The sequence below is a fragment of the Hibiscus syriacus genome, unplaced genomic scaffold (assembly GCF_006381635.1).
Source record: "Hibiscus syriacus cultivar Baekdansim isolate YM2019G1 unplaced genomic scaffold, ASM638163v2 tig00112988_pilon, whole genome shotgun sequence".
Classification (NCBI taxonomy): domain Eukaryota; kingdom Viridiplantae; phylum Streptophyta; class Magnoliopsida; order Malvales; family Malvaceae; genus Hibiscus; species Hibiscus syriacus.
This window is the reverse complement of record NW_024063432.1, coordinates 805,643-824,791: the sequence shown is the minus strand read 5'-3', so window position 1 is coordinate 824,791 and position 19,149 is coordinate 805,643. Positions and strand designations below refer to the sequence as shown.

The window sequence follows — 19,149 nt, the reverse complement described above, 5'->3', positions numbered from 1 at the left end:
AATATCACTATTATTTTTAACAACATATGACCAAAATGAAACGTTAGACATGATTTTGAAAAAAAAAATAGTTATGTGACTAAAGCGTAACAAAAAATAATAATTCAATTATTAAACGTGTAGTTTACCTTTATTTTTTTAAAATTATTATTATGTTTGGATATTTTTAATTGAGTTCTTCCTAAAACTTTTAAAAATTCTCATCGATTATTATTAGGCTTAATATAAAAGTAAGTTCTTAAACTATAATTAAAATTAACTTTTGGTATATAAAGAATTTTTTGTTAAAAATAAGTACATATTGTTTTCTCTGTTACACTTTTAAGTGTCTACCTTTAAGTGACATGTGTTATGCTCAGTTTTTTTTAAATTAAATAATATTTTATTTATGAAAAAAATAAAAAAAAATATAAATGTGACACGTGCCACTTAAAGGTTTTTTTAAACGGTAGTCACCTAAAAGTATAACAGACAAACACATTAGGTGTTGTTTTTAAATCTTTAGACACCAAAAGTCAATTTTAAGTATAGTTTAGCCACTTATTTTTATACTAAGCCTTATTATTATTATTATTATTATTATTATTAAAATTTTAATTTCAAAAAAAATTAAATATTTTTAAAAAGAACCTAAATTGCATGGTAATGCTTGCAATAATATTGGTTTCACTACAACAAAATAGGTTTGTAGTGGTGTTTTTAGCGGCATTTTGAGAGAAAACGCCGCTAAATTTATAAATATAACAACGTTTAAATCCTAAACGCCACAAAATAGTAACATTAGCGACATTTTTCTATAAACGTCACTATAACCTCATCTTTTGTGGCATTTTTTAAACAAACACAGCAATAGATCAATGCATTAGTGGCGTTTTTAAATACAAATGCCACAAAATGGTAACATTAGTGGCATTTTTCTATAAGCGTCGTTGTAGCCTTGTTTTTTGTGGTGTTTTTTTAAATAAATGATGCAATAGGTCAGTGCATTAGTGGCGTTTTTTAAAACAAACGCCACAAATTGGTAATATTAGCAGCATTTTACCTGTAACACTGTTATATACTCATCTTTTGTGACATTTTTAAAACAAACGCCGCAATATGTCAGTGCATTGGTGGTGTTTTTGAATACAAACGCCGCAATATACTAGTACATTAGTGGCATTTTTAAATACAAACGCCGCAAGTTTTGAGTCTATTATCATCCCAAAACATTTAACCCCTTTTCATTTTTTCTTTACCTTTCTCAAAGGTTTCGGTCGTTTACCCAAACCCACAAAGCTATTGTCGATGTTTGACGCTATCGTGGCCTTCACCCTCATGCCCATGAAGATTTATTCACTATTCCGAGTCAGCCTAGCCACTCTTGCCTCCAGCACTTCGATTTCTTTTCATAGCACACTATTCTCTCTCTTGGGTACTTCTCCTGGAATTGATTGGACCATTGTTCTTCTCTTCCATTTCTTTGTAAGCCATTTTCTTTTGATTTCGATTCTTAAAACATAGTTTTTTTACATGTTTGATTATTTTTGTATATGGGTTTGATATGCTTTATTTATTGATGTTTCCTTAACGGGGTTTTGGAATAAATTAAGGGTTTGGTTGTTGTTTCCAACTTTATCTAGCAAATACAAAGATAATTTTCTTACGCTTGTTTAAAATTTTAAGGTTTTTTTTGTGAACTCAGTTTAAGAGATTTTGTAGAGAGTTTGAATTTCGAATTTGTTCTTGCTTTTTCTTGGTGGGAAGCCTATGCTTTTGTTATTATTTGTGAATTTAGTTTCAATTTCTCTCTTAAATTTCAAATAATAATTATAATTTGTGGACAAATTTAAAGTTGGTTATTTCATGTTTCTCCTATTTTAGGATGTATAACTTACTCATCCCTTTAAGTCATTTAAAGTCGGTTTTTTCATGTTTTAGATTAATTTAAAAATTTATAGACTAAAAAATAAGATAAAAATGCAGGTTTGTGTTGATCATCCATGGAAAGTTACACCAATTTACTCGTATCTTCTTCTTTTTTTAAAACAAATATGTGGGTAATACATTTTCAATTTTTTTGGTCAGTTTTTAGACTTAAATTCCACTTTTAAAACAATTTTCTAGTTAAATTCAAATCTCTTATGCATCTGGAGATGTGCTTTGATGATTTGGTCTTCCTGGTTGTTATGTTTTAAGGTAAACTCTTCGATTTGTAATAATATTCTTATTAGTCTTACAAAAAAAAGGAAAGAAGAAGAAACATGTGTATTATAAGTACAAGAAACTTCATTTGCCTTAAAATGACACAAGGAACGTGAATGAATCAATGGTTAGCACATCTTATTTGGGTCTTGTTATCGAGATTTAGTTAAGGTCGAATGAATGCAAAGTTCATTTTCCAAATCCTAAGTGAAACACTAACACCCACCTCGGTCGCATTGTTGAATATGAACAGTTTAGCATCTCTATAGATTGCTTTTGTCGGATAAACCCTAGATGTTATCATTGTCCTTCCACCTTGAGCAAAGCTTTTGATAATTGAATAGTCCACCTACAAAAAAGAGAAAAAAATACCATTTTCATGTTCATTGCTCTCCAAAACAATATACAACTAAGAGCATGAAACAAGTAACTTTACTCACCAATACCCTGAGGGATAAGTTTTTGCCTTCTAGTATTGGAACCACGCTCTTGAAGATTTGTTTATTAACATCAGATGCCTCAAATGATCTGAAATAACACGACTTGTTAATTGGTGTTATTTTAGATATATGTTTTATTTATTCTAGTTAACAATGTTGAACTACATTATATTTCACTTTAATATAAATTTTGATTTATTATTATAGATTTCAAGTTTATTGGATAATGCTACATGTTAAAATTTTAAATTTGGGTAAAAAAGAGTAGAAAACATCATTTGAAAAATCAATTTTAATTAACGGTGTTTGTATAATAAAATGTCACTAAATACACAGTTAATACCGGCATTTGTAAAACAAAACGCCACTAAAGTTCGAGATCTTTTGCGGAGCTTATATAGAAATTACCACTATATACGTAGTTAATAACAGCGTTTTACATTCACAAATGCCACTATATGTCAGAATATTTAGCAGCATTTTTTTGGAACAAACACCACTAAAGAAGAGATAAATAGCATCATTTAAAGAAACACCACTAAATATCATATCCTTTAGCGACATTTGTAAAAAAACACCGCTAAAAAGCATAACATCGTTCACAAACGCCACAAACTTTTGCAGCGCTTTTTTGAATCAAAAGGGTTTTTTGCGACGATTAAAAACGTTATTATATTACTAAAAAACAATGTTAAAAACCTATTTTTTGTTGTGTTTACGTGATAGAAACCCTGAATTGCATACATTTAACATACATCATACTTCCCTTCACATACAATCTTTGTTTTTAATAGTGTTAGTTACGTGTGAATTAGATACATCTACACTAGAAATTATTCTAATACATACAACTTAACTTTTTATTTCACTAAACAAAAATGGGAAAAAAAACAAAAAGACCAATATTGCCCCTGACTGGGCCTATAAAAGGCGGGGTGCAGCAAGCATTGATTTACCACAACAGAGGAAGCAATAGAAACTAATTGAGATTTTCAGTGTGTTTGATGCAGCAAAGAGGAAGAATCAACAACTCCAGATCAAGAACATTCTCGAGATCTCGTCTCGCCGTCGAAGGATTCTAGTTCTCTTCCTTCTCTTTTCATCAAATTAAAAAAAAAATCAAAAAATTGTGTTATCTGGAGATCTTCTGCTCTAACGATATGGCAGCTAATGGTGAGATCTCCGTTTCCGTCCATAATCTTTATGCGGAGCTTATTCGTACTGGAACTTAGATTTAGAGACGAAGAACATTGAAAAAAGTGATAAAAGGACTGATTTAACTGAAACATTGAAAAATAAGAAATGAATTTGAAATTGTTTGAAAAAAAATGATAGGAAATGAACGGGAGGCTCAAAAGAAGTACTGGAAGGAGCACTCCGTGAACTTGACTTTGGAGGATATGATGCTCGATTCCAAAGCCGCCGATCTCGACAAAGAAGAACGTCCCGAAGTAATTTGTGTTTCTCTTTTTTCTTGTTTATTTTTTATTTTGAGTAGGGATTTTCGAATTTTCCTGTTTTTTGTTGTCCTTCGATTATTGTTTGGAATAGTTGTTTAGTGTTTGATTGTTTGAGTAGGTGTTGTCCATGCTTCCTCCGTACGAAGGGAAAAGAATTCTGGAGCTTGGAGCTGGCATTGGCCGATTTACTGGTGAATTAGCTAAGACGGCTGGCCATGTTATAGCCTTGGACTTCATTGACAGTGTTATAAAGAAGGTGATTTACAAACTCGAACTTGACTCGAAACCGTGTTGATTTGATGTTTTCATAAGGGGAATTGACTGTATTTTTCCCCTCTTGATTGCAGAATGAAACCATCTATGGACATTATAAGAATATAGAATTCGTCTGCGCCGACGTGACGTCCCCGGACTTGAAAATTGAAGAAGGATCACTGGACTTGATCTTCTCGAATTGGCTGCTCATGTACCTTTCCGATAAAGAGGTTATTTCAGTTATAAAACTTGCTCTTTTTGGTATGGGAGATTTTACATGTTACAAGAGAAACAAAAATGATAATCAACCATTACTTTATATCTAAGAAATCACTGAATTACAATCAAACAATCAACCAGCACATAATTGGACAAATCCAACATAATCTTGGACTGTGAGACTTAAACATTGGACAAAAAGGTCCCAGACCGTCTTCATGCCCGAAACACATAATACAGACACACAAAATTACTCACACAAATTGGTATAGGTGAGATTCTTGGAGCAAATACCTTTTGCTTCTTCTTTAAGTGAATGGTAATTTGGATTTCCATGTCTTACATGTATCTTCATACTTTTAAGGACTTTGGATTCTCAAGTTAACAGTAGTCTTGATTGTATTCCTATATAAAACCATCATTCCATATGACTCGCAGGTCGAGATTTTGGCCGAAAGGATGATGAAATGGTTGAAGGTTGGGGGACATATTTTCTTCAGGGAGTCATGTTTCCACCAGTCCGGGGACTGTAAGCGAAAGAACAATCCGACTCACTACCGTGAGCCCAGATTTTACACCAAGGTTTGAATTATGCATTATACGGAGTGAGCTCATAAGTTTTCACACTTCTAAACAAATGTTTTTCATGTATTTTTAATGCAGGTCTTTAAAGAATGCTACGCAACTGATGATTCTGGGAATCCCTTTGAACTTTCTCTAGTTAGCTACAAGTGCATCGGAGCTTATGTTCGGAACAAAAAGAATCAGAATCAGGTAAACTTAATCTCATTTGATTAGTATTATATTTTCATCTCTGAGTCTTGAATTGATCTACTAACAAGATTCAGTGTTTTGTTTGCACAATGACAGATTTGCTGGGTGTGGCAGAAAGTTAATTCATACAATGACAGGAGATTCCAGCGCTTCTTGGATACCGTTCAGTACAAAACCGATGGCATACTCCGCTATGAGCGCGTATTCGGAGAAGGATATGTGAGCACAGGAGGAGTTGGTATTCCATTTCAACCTAATACTTGAAACAATTGCATTCAACATGCATGTTAAAACATGAAAATTCTTCCTCTGAAACTGTTCGAAAATTTGATACTACATACGAGAGGCTTTTTCTGGGATTTGGAGTAGAATTTCTACCATTTTCACTAATGTTTGAACCCCAAAAGTCTAGACAGTATATCTGGCTATAATCAATGGTTTTTTTTAGCAAGTTTTGTGTATCAGATTATGAGTTAATTATTATAGAACTGCTTCAAATATTTGTTTTTTTTTCCTGTGCTTCTTCAATTAGCTTAAGGTCCTCTAGTCTAAAATGAAAATGGTTGTTGAGCAGAAACAACCAAAGAATTTGTGGGGATGTTGGATCTTAAGCCCGGACAAAAGGTTCTAGATGTTGGATGTGGAATTGGTGGAGGTGACTTTTACATGGCAGAGAATTTTGATGTCCATGTTGTCGGCATCGATCTCTCCGTAAACATGATATCTTTTGCTGTCGAACGAGCGATTGGACTCAAATACTCGGTGGAATTCGAAGTTGCTGATTGCACTAAGAAGACTTATCCGGACAACACTTTCGATGTTATCTACAGTCGTGACACCATTCTACACATTCAAGTAAGAGGACAGGATTATCTCATCTACCGTTTGTTGGGCTTATATTTGTCGAGGATCCTGATATGTTCCGAGGCTTATGTTTGTGCCGATTTCGATAAAAATCCTTTAATAATATGTTGGGCTTATGTGTGTTCTTCTTGATCCATTTTGTGTCACTCTCTAATGTTCTCTGCAATAAAAATCGACTTTCAGGACAAGCCTGCACTGTTTAGATCATTCTACAAATGGTTGAAGCCTGGGGGCAAGGTTCTAATTAGCGATTACTGCAAAAGTGCCGGAACTCCGTCACCGGAATTCGCCAGTTACATCAAGAAGAGAGGGTATGATCTCCATGATGTAAAAGCATACGGCCAGGTATATTCGAATCAAATAATCACTTCTTGTTTACGATTCCTTGCATCTTAAGTTACCTTTTGTTCCATTGCTTGCAGATGCTTAAGGATGCCGGTTTCGACGAGGTTGTAGCAGAGGATCGAACCGATCAGGTTCGGATAAACCCACCACTTGAGAAAAACTATGAACTTTCTGTTGGTATTCATTAGCTAAATGAGACTATTTCACCTGTGTCCTTTCAGTTCATAAAGGTTCTGCAACGAGAACTAAACGAAGTCGAGAAGAACAAGGACTCATTCGTCTCCGACTTTTCGCAAGTGAGTGTTTCTCTCGCTCATTTTACGTCGATAACTCGATTGCTTCGTCCTCGTATGCTAATGGTACTCTATGATTTCAGCAAGACTATGATGATATAGTTGGTGGATGGAAGGCAAAGCTGATAAGGAGCTCATCTGGTGAGCAGAGGTGGGGACTTTTCCTAGCCAAGAAAAAATAATCCCGACGGTTCAATATCTCTATTACTTTAGCGTGAGTTTCCTTTGAATAAAAAACAAAGGCAATATAGCATTATGGGACGTACTGCCTGATTGATATATGGTTTGATAGACGGTGAAGATTTCATCTACTAAATATATGATTGTTATATTATCGAACGAACGAACACGAACGAGGATATGTTTGTGTTCGTTTGTTTAACTTTAACCGAACAAATGAATGAACACGAACAAAAGCGAGCAAAAAATTTCTTATTTGTGTTTGTTTGTTAAGGAATGTGGATTGTTCGTGTTCCTTCATTTAAATGATAAACGAACACAAATGAACGAACATAAACAAACGAACATAAACGAACCTAAACAATCACAAACTAATGGATGTAAACGAACATAAACGAATACAATAAACGAACGTAAATGAACGTAAACAAACATAAATGAAAATATTTTTTTCTTTCCTAACAATTTTAGGATTATATTATATTTAATTGTTTTGAGGTTTTTTTATTTATATTTAAAATTAATTGAATTTTCAAATATTTATGGGTATTAGATTAAAACTTATTGGGCTTTAATATTTTAAATGGATCTAGAGAGATTAGGCTAAACGTAAATAAACGCACATAAACGAACATAAACGAACGAACATAAACGAACGAATATAAATGAACGAATATAAACGAACATATTATCGAACGTTTACAAACGTATATGAACGAACGAGCTCTCTGTTCATGTTCGTTCATTTAATTAAACGAACACAAAATCTTGTATGTTCGCTCGTTTAATAAATAAACGAACATAAATGAATTTCCCTCCGAAATGTTCACAAACGGTTCGTTGAATGTTCAGTTCATTTACAGGCCTATTAATGTCCCTGGTCAATATGATCATCGTATTTTAAGTTTTGGCAATATAATCACATAACTATTTAATAACGTAATTAACAAACTATATATACATGTGGAAACGGAAACACAATTGAACACGTGTTGATAATAGTAACAATTGCAATAGTATTTTTTCCAAGTACAATTATAACTAGGGATGGCAATGGGTTGGGTCGGGTTTTTGGACCACCCGACACGATTCGAGAAGAAAGGGTCATCCACCCGTGACTCGACCAGACGAAATTAAGGTTTCACCCGACCCGACCTGACTCGAATATATGACTTAAAAATCCGACCCGATCCCAAATAATAATAAAAATATTTTTATTTAATAAAAACAGTGACTTAATTGAAAAAATTATATATAGAGGGGTATTATTATAATTATCCCTAAATATATAGGGTAAAATTATATATATTTTTTGGGTCGGATCGGATTTTTTCACCCTAAACCCGAACCAAACCCTAAATTTTTAAAAAAAATCTAACTCGATCAAGTCAAGTCGGGTCAAGCCTATTGGTGTCCCTTGTCGATATGATCATCGTAATTTTAGTTTTGATAATATGATCACATGAATATTTAAGTGATTTCAACGTAGTTATCCGTCGTTACAAAACAAATGACATAGCTAATGTCATTATTATTCATAAACGACGAGTTAGAAGTCTATATTAATTACACTATTTGTTTTTAACAACGAGTAATTATATTAAAATCACTTAAATAATTACGTAATCATGTCTACGTCAATCTAATAGTTAACTTGAATAGTTTACCCTAGAAGTTTATATACACGTGGAAACTGAAACACAATTGAACACGTGTTGATAATTGTAACAATTGCAATAGTATTTTTTCCAAGTACAATTATAACCATATAAAATGAAGATGCTCGAAGGCTCAACTTATCAATAATGACCGTTCCATCAATGAGTCGATCACAACTGTTTAGAGTACAAAAGAAAATGAAGTAATTTTATCTTCCTTGCCGACACTGCCAAATAAAGGCAGCCAGACAGCCACTCGTTCCTTTTAGTGATAACGATAAAATTGATTTTTTTTTTCTTTCCATGTAACTTGACCCACGACCAACGATGAAGAATTAAATTTTAGAGAAAAGAATTTTGGTGACCGAAAATATCTTATAATATATGATTTTAATTAATTTTTTTTAGATTTATGAGAATTATCAATAAATTCGTAAAGCGAACTTCAATTTCGCAATACAGGTTTCAAATCGCAACGCGATTTTCAAAACCACAACACAGTTTTCAAATTCGCAACTCAGTTTCAAAAATTCGCGTTACGATAGTTGTGTTTACCTACATCGGTAATTAGCATTGCGAATTTGAAAACCGCATTGCGATAGTATTGTTTACATTGCGATAATACTGTTCACATTACGATATTACTGTTTACATTGCGATAATACTGTTTACTTATATCAGTAATTAACATTACGAATTTAAAAATCATATTACAATAATATTAATTATATTGCGATAATACTGTTTACACCTTTAAAGCTTACTGTGACAATGGTATTCATCCTCTTGATAAAGTAGCACGTTTTAGTACATCAGTCAAGTAAGTATGATGTAGACTTCTAGCCTCCCAGCCATGCTAAGTCGAAAAATCAATTATCTTGTAAAAAAATCGCATTCGGGAATTTGCGTTGTGATTTTGGAATTTGTGTTGCGAAATTAAAATTTACGTTGTGAATTTGAGATCGCATTGTGAATTTGTTGGTCATTTTCGCTAATCCAAAAAAAGTTAATTAAAATCGTATATTATAAGGCATTTTCGGTCACTGAAGTTATTTTCTCTAAATTTTAATGGTTTTAGTACGTAAACTTTTAAATTTTTTAAAATTATACGTAAAATTTAGTTTTTATTTTATTTTAGTATTTCGTTCAAAATTTAATATTAAGTTTTGAAAAAATAATAATAAAAGTTTAGGTACTAAAAGAGACCAAAACCGGTAGTCTAGGTACCAAACACGTTAAGTCTTTAATGGTAGGGTACTAAAATGAAATAAAAACTAAACATTAGGTATGGTTTTGAAAAAAATTAAAAGTTTAGGTACTAAAACGGACCAAAATTGATAGCTTAAGTATTAAATGCACAGTTTACCCAAAAATAAATACTTAAAAAATATTATTTTTGAATTCATCGAATTAAACTATCTTAATAATTAAAAGAATTATTATTCTTTCGATTTTAGGTACGAGCAGCAGTGTCAGCAAGATATGCATATTTATTGCTAATTAGTTGAGAAATTTTTAAATCTATATTATCTTATAATCATTTTAAATTAATAAAAAAATATCTTTTTATTTAAGTCGGCTTCAGTGTTTAAAATAAGCATTGTTAACCCTCGAAATTATAAGTTCGAACAGTTACGTCTACAAAGTATTTATTATAATTTGGTTAAAAACATTTTAGATAGTATTTTGTAATCACTCAAACTATTAAAAAATATTTAAAATGTTTTCTAATTATTATCACATATCAACTTTAGATATTCATAAAAAAAAACAATATAATTTAATAATTTATTTCAATAAAAATATTTTAAATATTTAAATAAGAAGATAATATATTTTGAATATGCATTTTTTTAAAAAAAATAAGTCAATTTCAAAATTTTAGCAACATGTCCCATGCAAGATTATAATGCGTAGGCCCAATGATGGGAATAGTAGCAATTGAAATATTTGTTGGCCTCTCCAACGCCTTTAGAGCCACTAGGGGTATTCTTTCGACCCAAAACCCACCCGTTTTCGTTAGGGCTGTAAATGAGACAAGGTATATCGCAAGCTATTCGAGATAGACTCGATCAAGGCTCGATAAATAATCGGATCGAATGGATTCGAGTCGAGCTCGACTCAAGATCTTAACGATTTGAAACGAGTTACTTGATATTCGACTCGAAAAGCTCGTGAGCAACTCGAAAATATAATATATTAAGATTTTGTTTTTTTAAAAATAAATTATTAATAATATTAAAATTTATGTATTGATTTTTTAAAAATACAGAAAGATTTTCATATATTTAAGGTTCGAGTTTGAGGCTTCAATCGAGTTAAGTTTAAGATTTTTTTTCATTTCGAGCCTTTTCAAGCTGCTCATGAGCTTCAGTTCGGGATTTTGAGTTCGAGTCAAGCTTGAAAATTTTAAGCTCGCGAGTTTTTGAGTCGAGTCGAGCTCTATTTTAGAGTTTTTGAGCTCGACTCGGCTCGTTTACACCCCTAGTTTTCGTCTCGTTTTTTTATTTTTATAAATCTGACCTGAAAATAAGGTAATATATATTTAAAGGCTTTTAATCATTTTAATAATAAACGTTCATATTTATCTATATATAATGCTCGAATTCGAGACCTTATGGGATAACAATAATTTTTTAACTATTGAGGTAGTTTGATTCATGGTTAAATGATATATTATATAATAAAAAAGTAAAAGGTAAAGTGCACAAATGGTCCCCTGACTATAGGGTATTATTTTATTAAGTCTCTTGACTATTAAAAGTTATAAATTGGTCACCTAACTATTCATTATATTCCAATCTCGTCATTTTTCGTTAAAAGATTGACGATTGTCTAACGTCGACGTTAGCATGATGATTATGATATGATAGTCGTTTGAGATTATTGGATTAGATTCTATCATATCATAGTTAGCAGAGTAATATCGTTGGAGTGTGAATGAACAATGATTGTAAGACTATAACTATTGATGAATAAATACACTCTTTTACAATAAGAGAGAGGTTGCTTATCAATGTGTCTGATTGCTATACAGCTAAACTCTAACAATCTATACACCTCAACGTACATCTTAGCATGGTAGCTTAACAAACTTCCTTCATTCATACTCCAACAAACGATTAACTCGGAATATCGTCAATTTTTAACAGAAAATGACGAATTTGGAACATAATAAATAGTTGGGTGACCATTTTGAAACTTTTAATAGCCGCGGGACTCAACAAAGCAACACTCTAAAGTCATGGGACTGTTTTGTAACTTATAATAATTGAGGGACTTAATAAAAAACATATTATAGTCGGAGGATCATTTACGTACTTTACCCAAAAGTATATATATTATTACGATAAATAATCATTGATTGTAAATATAAATTGTAAAATATATATAAGGAATACAAAGCAAAAACTCACCTGGATCAATTGGATTTACATGAAAACTTATAAATATTTCAATTTCATCCTTAAATTATGAATATCATTCTAAATTATTCCTCAAACTTTTGAACATACCATTTCATCCCCAAACTATGAATCTCATTCTGAATTAGTCCCTAAACTTTTAGATCTTCCAATTTCATCCCCAAATTCATCCAAATGTGTAATCCGTTTTAACCATAGTTTAACTTGGATTTTTATTTTCTTCAAACATATAATATTGTAACTTGGCCTAATGATTTTATTAACAAGAGATACGATTAGTATATACGTACAATTTAGGATAAAATTGAAATATTCAAAAAGTTTTGGGATCAATTTAGAATGAATATCACAATTTGGGGATGAAAATGAATGTTCAAAAGTTTGAGGACTAATTTAGAATGATAGCCATAGTGTAAAGAAGAAATTAAAATGTTTAAAAGCTTAGGGACCAATTTGAAATGAATGACATAGATTAGAGATGTGTGATACAATTAACTCTATTATTTATGTCCAAATATTATCAATTGGGCTTAACCCTACAAATGAACTAACTTTTTCCTTTTAGTATAAATTATCTATTTGGTCACACACCTATATTTTAGTTTTTGTTTTGGTCACTCAATTATTATTTTTTAAATCATGTTTAACATTACGTTTTAATTATGTTTTGGTCATCTATAATTAAAAAATTAAAAACGATTCTGACATGATTTTTTTAAATTACTTCTCAATACTGGCATGAAAATATCTTATGATGATAGGTCATCATTATCATTAAATTTTTATCGGCGTATGACTAAAACGAACCAAAACGTTACGTTGGATATGATTTAAAAAAAAGAATAGTCAGATTATCAAAATAAAACCAAAGTAATAGTTAGATGACTAAATATGTAATTTATCTTTATTATAAAGACACAATTCATTATATATATATAATAGTCTGGGTGATTAAAAAGTAATATCTGTTAAAATTTTCATATCAATTCTCGAATCGAATTTTCTAAAAAATTAATATTTTTTATCACTGAGATTATTAAATAAAGTTTTATTATAGAAAGAAAACTTCAATCGGGTGAATAAACTTTCAACAATTACATTTGGAGAAACTGATTGAGTGGTTTCATTGGTTAAAGAATTATTGTTCTCCTTTGAAGTTCTAATTTGTAAGACGTGCATATTATTAATAATTAAAAAAGATTATAAACATATATTATCTTATAATTAATCTAGAATATTAAAAAATACATTTGGAGTGATCAGATTGAAAATAAAGAAGAGTGTTAATAGGGTTGTAAATAAATCGATTCGAGCTCGAGTATTGTTGAGCTTGACTCGACTCGAAAATTCTAAAACGGAGCTCGAATCAACTCGAAAACTTATGATCCTAAAATTTTCAAGCTCAACTCGAACTTGAAATTATGAATTGAAGCTTGAAAAGGCTCAAAATGGAAAAAAAATCTTAAACTTAACTCGATTCTCAAGCTCTAACTCGAACATGAACCTTAAATACATAAAAACTTTATACTGCATTTTTAAAATCAACACATAAAATGTTAATATTATTAATAATTTATTTGTTTGAAAAATAAAATCTTAATCGCAAGTTTCGAGTTAAATATCAAGTAGTTCGCTTTGGTTCGTTAAGAATTCGAGTCAAACTCAACCTCAAATCGAATCTATTCAGATCGAGTATTTATCAAACTTGGACTGAATCGATCTCAATTAGCTGATGATCCGTCTCATCTCATTTACAATACTAATTATATACAATATAGTTTATTTCCAAAACCCTAATGCCCTCTAAACCCGAACTATATATACTTCTCATGCTCCTTTTCCCCTTAGAACCGTTCAGTATCACATTTCCCTGAAAACCCTAATAGCTGCCGTCGCCTCTCAATCACCTCGGAAAATGGCCGGTGAAGGATTAGTTCTCCGTGGCACCATGCGGGCCCACACCGACATGGTGACCGCCATCGCCACTCCCATCGATAACTCCGACATGATCGTCACCTCCTCACGCGACAAATCCATCATCCTTTGGCACTTAACGAAGGACGAAAAGAACTACGGCGTCGCTCGTCGTCGTCTCACCGGTCACTCTCACTTCGTCCAAGACGTCGTGCTATCTTCCGATTCTCAGTTCGCTCTCTCTGGTTCATGGGACGGCGAGCTTCGTCTCTGGGATTTAAACGCCGGAACATCAACTCGTCGCTTCGTCGGCCACACCAAAGACGTTCTTTCCGTTGCATTTTCGATCGACAATCGTCAGATCGTTTCGGCTTCTCGAGATCGGTCCATCAAGCTCTGGAATACGCTTGGAGAATGCAAATACACGATTCAAGAAGGTGACGCTCATACCGATTGGGTTAGCTGCGTTCGTTTCAGCCCAAATACTCTCCAACCCACAATTGTCTCAGCTTCGTGGGACAAAACGGTTAAGGTTTGGAACTTGACAAATTGTAAGCTTCGTAACACTTTGGCCGGACACTCCGGTTATGTGAACACAGTGGCGGTTTCTCCTGATGGGTCTCTGTGTGCCAGTGGAGGGAAAGATGGAAGTGGAGGGAAACATGTAGTGATTCTGTTGTGGGATTTGGCTGAAGGGAAGAAGCTTTACAGTCTTGAAGCGGGTTCGATCATTCACTCGCTTTGCTTTAGTCCTAATAGGTATTGGCTCTGCGCCGCCACCGAGCAGAGCATCAAGATCTGGGATTTGGAAAGCAAGAGCATTGTGGAGGACTTGAAGGTTGATCTTAAGGCCGAGGCTGAGAAGTCTGATGTCTCTGACACCGGAAACAAGAAGAAGGTAATAATGCTTTCTTATCCTTCCTGCTCTATTTTCAGTTAAATCTTCTTTTTTGGGGATTAATATAATTGTTTAGCAATGGGTAATTCATATTTTTGTGGGAAATTTTAGATGCAACTATATTTACTGTACATTATTTTTTTGGGGAAAAATAGAGAATTTGATTTGCTTTTAAATTATACTACGTTTGGGTTCTTTGTCAATACTCAATAGTTAATACCATTTTGCCATGAATTTGTTTATTAAGAGAAGCAGTTTAGTTACCAGGTACATTTGTATTTTACCATATATTATTTTTATTTATCGGTTCAATTGGTAATAATTTTGGGTAAAACGGAGAATATTACATTGTGGTGGGTACTAACTTAAATGTTACTGGTCTACCCTAAAAAGTTACACAATTGGTAATAACTTCGATTACAATCAATGTAGTGATGGTAACTCTTTAGATCGTAACCAGAATAGTTACGCAGTTTGCATGAATTGTTACCGAATTTACACTTAAAATTTATTCTCTTGAAGTTTTTTGGTTACAACCGATATATGCCTTTTTTAGTCTTATATTAACCGGTTGTATTTTAGACTCATCCATTACTACTTGGCTTTATCTTGTTTGTGAATTGTGATTCTGTCGTTATTTTTTCTTTACACATGCTATATATTTGGACATATACTTGTTGAATTATAAATAATCACATTTCATTCATTTGAAGTTTATTGTTTCGAAACATGCTGTGCTATAGGATGCTCGAAGCTTTGCATGGTAGAATTTGTACTTAGGATCTGCTTTCACTTCATATGATTTGTGTAATTCTGGGTTGTTTATTGTTTCGGTTGTGTAGAATTTGTTTGATAGTAGTTCACTAACTAGCATTCTCAGTTAGGATAATGATGGAAATATTTTCATTGTGTTGCAAAGAAAAAAAATGAAGTGTTAATGTGGTGAATATTGCAGGTGATATACTGCACTAGCTTGAACTGGAGTGCGGATGGAAGCACATTGTTTAGTGGGTACACTGATGGTGTAATCAGAGTTTGGGGAATTGGTCGTTACTAGATTCACTTGCCTTGCTAAGCTTTTTAAGGTTTTGTTTTGATGTTGGAAGACATTTGGTTTTATCTTTTATATGGTTGGATATTATTCAGGTGTTGACCTGTTTGGTCCGTTTGTTCCATATATTTAATCACTTAGCTGTGTTACTGTTAAGTTTGAATGAGTTGGAGTAATGTTCATCCCAGCGTTGTTTCTTCCCTCTTAAATCCGAAATGAATCTGGTAGTTCTGTTGCGCGGAGTGAATACCGAAGGAGAGAAAATGTACAAGAAGATTCTGATGCTTAGTTAACAGTTAGTACTAGTTCACCAAGGACATTAGCGACTTCAATTGTATCCTCAAAAATGATGACAGACAAGGAGGCAGTGTACGCAACAGAGGGTACAACAGCCTTTTTAATAACTGTGTTCGACAACGATCTCTTTGATCTGGATTGCATTGGCCAGAAATTTACTTGGAGAAGAGGAAGCCTTCGGCAGTGTATTGATTGTACTTTCGTTAATGAAGAATGGAATAACCGGTTTCCGACTCTAAAGAAATCCATCTAGACCGTCTCGAATTTGACGACAACCCGATTTTGATTCAAGCTATGAAAGAAAATCATAAGAGGAATCGCCCTTTCCTCATGTTGGCAGCATGGCTTGATCATTCGAATTTCAACGAGCTTTTCAACAATCATTGGACCGTTGATGGGGATATTACAACTAATTTAGACTGCTTTAAACAAGAAGTGACGAAATGGAACCTTGAGACTCTTGAACAATCACAGGAGCGTTATCCTGAGACAAAAGAAGAAATTTGTTTCAGCCCTCGAGATTTCTAGTGGGGTTACCTGAACGAACCAGGAAGCGTTGATGGCATGTGCTGTCAATTACTTCAGGGACCTTTTTACTAGCTCTATAGATGACTTCCAGAATTTGGCCCCTAGTAATCAGTTTCCCATAATTGATTCGACCCAAATGAAACAACTAGACGCTCCTTTGGACGACCCTGAGATTCGTGAAGCTATCTTCAGTATGAGCCCTCTTAAGGCTCCAGGAGTGGATGGCATCCATGCCATGTTTTATCAGAGGAATTGGGACTGTGTGGGGGAAAACGTCTGTGAGTTTGTCAAGAAAGCTTTTAAGGGCGAGCCTTTGGACGAATCGATCAATAAAACCTTGGTTGTTCTGATTCCTAAGACGGAGAACCCGAACAAAATTACTCAATGCCTTCCTATTAGCTTATGTTCGGTGTTGTATAAAATTATCACAAAGGCCATTGTTAATCGCGTTAAACCTTTACTTCCTGATCTTATTTCTTGCAGTCAGACGAGCTTTGTGCCCGGTCGCTCCATTACGGATAACATTGTCCTTGCCCAAGAAACCATCCATTCCATGCAAAGGAAGAAAGGGAGAACATGTTGGATGGCGATTAAAATCGACCTCGAGAAAGCGTACGATCAACTTGAATGGGCGTTCATCGATGACACCCTTAAAGACATTAGATTCCCATACGCACTTCGAAATGTTATTATGAATTGCATTACTTTGGTTACAACGCAGATTGTTTGGAATGGCTCCCTGACTGAGCCCTTCAAACCATCTAGAGGCATCCGTCAAGGCAAATCCATACTATCAACCATACCCTACTATACGATGCAATCCACTAAATCAATATATATGAGCATCTACTTATATATCTACTTATAAGAGCATCTACTTATATATCTTATACACGTGTCTTATTATATATATATATATATATATATATATATTTAATATATTTTGACCCTTATGTATGTATGTATATATATTTTCATTTTCTTTTTTATAAATATTTATATTTTTATGATAGAATTGTTTAAATAAAAAATAAATTGTAGTTCATTTTATGGGAAATATCTCGAACGAAGAGAGATTAAGAAACCCTCCAAATACCTGGAGTGAGATTCTTTAAAAACACGAGTGAAAGAATGCCCTATCAATTTCAACTCAATTAATATAAATGTATTGTGCGTTAATTTATTTGTTTAAATTTGTACATTTCGTACATCTTTTTCATCATTTTTATGACATTTATTATTGTTGCATTCGTTAATTTTTCATTTATTTTTTCTTATTGTTGTATAATGCAACGTTGTTTTAAATCAAGAATTAATGGGATCGTGTCCAACATGACTGGATAATGATTGTCGTTAATTTTTGAAGTAAAGGGACATCATTTTCAAATAAAATCGAGTGAGTTATATCATTTTCATCGAGTTAACTATTTTGCAAAGAAATTCACTTTTTCATTCAAAGAAATAAAAGGATCGTAATTTAAGGTTTGAATTCAAATTTGTAAAGTTTCACTACTTAGACAACATATAACCGAGAGATATCAATTTTAGGCACCATGGGATACTTATTCTTCCTCACGCGTAATCGACTCCCGAACCCTAAAAAAATGAATCTCTGATAACACACAGACCAACTTTCGTCTTTAAAAAATATTTTTCTTAAAATTGTTTAAAAGACGGTTTTAGGTATTCGATCTACCTAACCCAAATGTCGATGGCGACTTCAAATTTCAAATTAAACAAAAATTCAAATCTTACAAAATAAAGTTTTAAAAATATAAAAAGAATTTCTAGAAAAATGGTCATGACAAGTAAAACTAAAAGGAAGCATCAAAACAACACCAATTTGCGACATCGATTCTATAATTCGTTGCCCTTTCAACGATGCCACAAATCTAACACAAGAATCAAGCACACGATTGAACATCATTGTATCAGGTTTCAGCAAGTTTGCACCATGACCTGCGAAAGAACTAGCTTACTAAACATGTCAGGCTGAAGATGATTCGATTTCTCTTTCATGGCCATCGTAACCAAATCACAAGCTTTCAGCAGCCAACGAGGGCTGGACGAGTAAGATAGTCGAGTGACGAACCTACTAACAAGCAAATGGCTAGGAAAACCCTACAACCTTTTAAAATCATTGAAAGTTTCCCATGCTTCATCCAGCTTGAGATCCTTCAATTCATTTTCAAGCTTTGTCTACAAAACGGCATGAGAAGAGCCTTCCCAACTTAACCTTTCCACACATGTAGCAGGACAAAAGAATCCACACATGTAGTAGGACAAAAGAATCTAGGTCTGCCGGCACGGATTCAAATAGCGGTTGCGATTGAGGACATAATGAACGCTCTTATGGGGATTGCG

The 19,149-nt window shown here is 33.1% G+C and overlaps 2 protein-coding genes across 2 annotated transcripts; both read left to right on the top strand.

The window, feature by feature from the left end:
- The first annotated feature begins 3,650 nt into the window (after nucleotides 1-3,650).
- On the top strand, nucleotides 3,651-7,095 carry LOC120185030 (phosphomethylethanolamine N-methyltransferase-like). The gene is made up of 12 exons (XM_039189362.1): nucleotides 3,651-3,797; nucleotides 3,960-4,075; nucleotides 4,203-4,340; nucleotides 4,432-4,569; nucleotides 4,997-5,140; nucleotides 5,222-5,332; nucleotides 5,429-5,570; nucleotides 5,907-6,187; nucleotides 6,380-6,541; nucleotides 6,619-6,672; nucleotides 6,763-6,837; nucleotides 6,918-7,095. The coding sequence occupies exons 1-12, from the start codon at nucleotides 3,785-3,787 to the stop codon at nucleotides 7,014-7,016; spliced, it is 1,473 nt and encodes a 490-aa protein (XP_039045293.1). The 5' UTR covers nucleotides 3,651-3,784; the 3' UTR covers nucleotides 7,017-7,095.
- A 6,854-nt stretch (nucleotides 7,096-13,949) lies between these two features.
- LOC120185031 (guanine nucleotide-binding protein subunit beta-like protein) lies at nucleotides 13,950-16,146 on the top strand. Its single transcript, XM_039189363.1, has 2 exons — nucleotides 13,950-14,909; nucleotides 15,865-16,146. The coding sequence occupies exons 1-2, from the start codon at nucleotides 14,013-14,015 to the stop codon at nucleotides 15,964-15,966; spliced, it is 999 nt and encodes a 332-aa protein (XP_039045294.1). The 5' UTR covers nucleotides 13,950-14,012; the 3' UTR covers nucleotides 15,967-16,146.
- The last annotated feature ends 3,003 nt before the right edge of the window (nucleotides 16,147-19,149 follow it).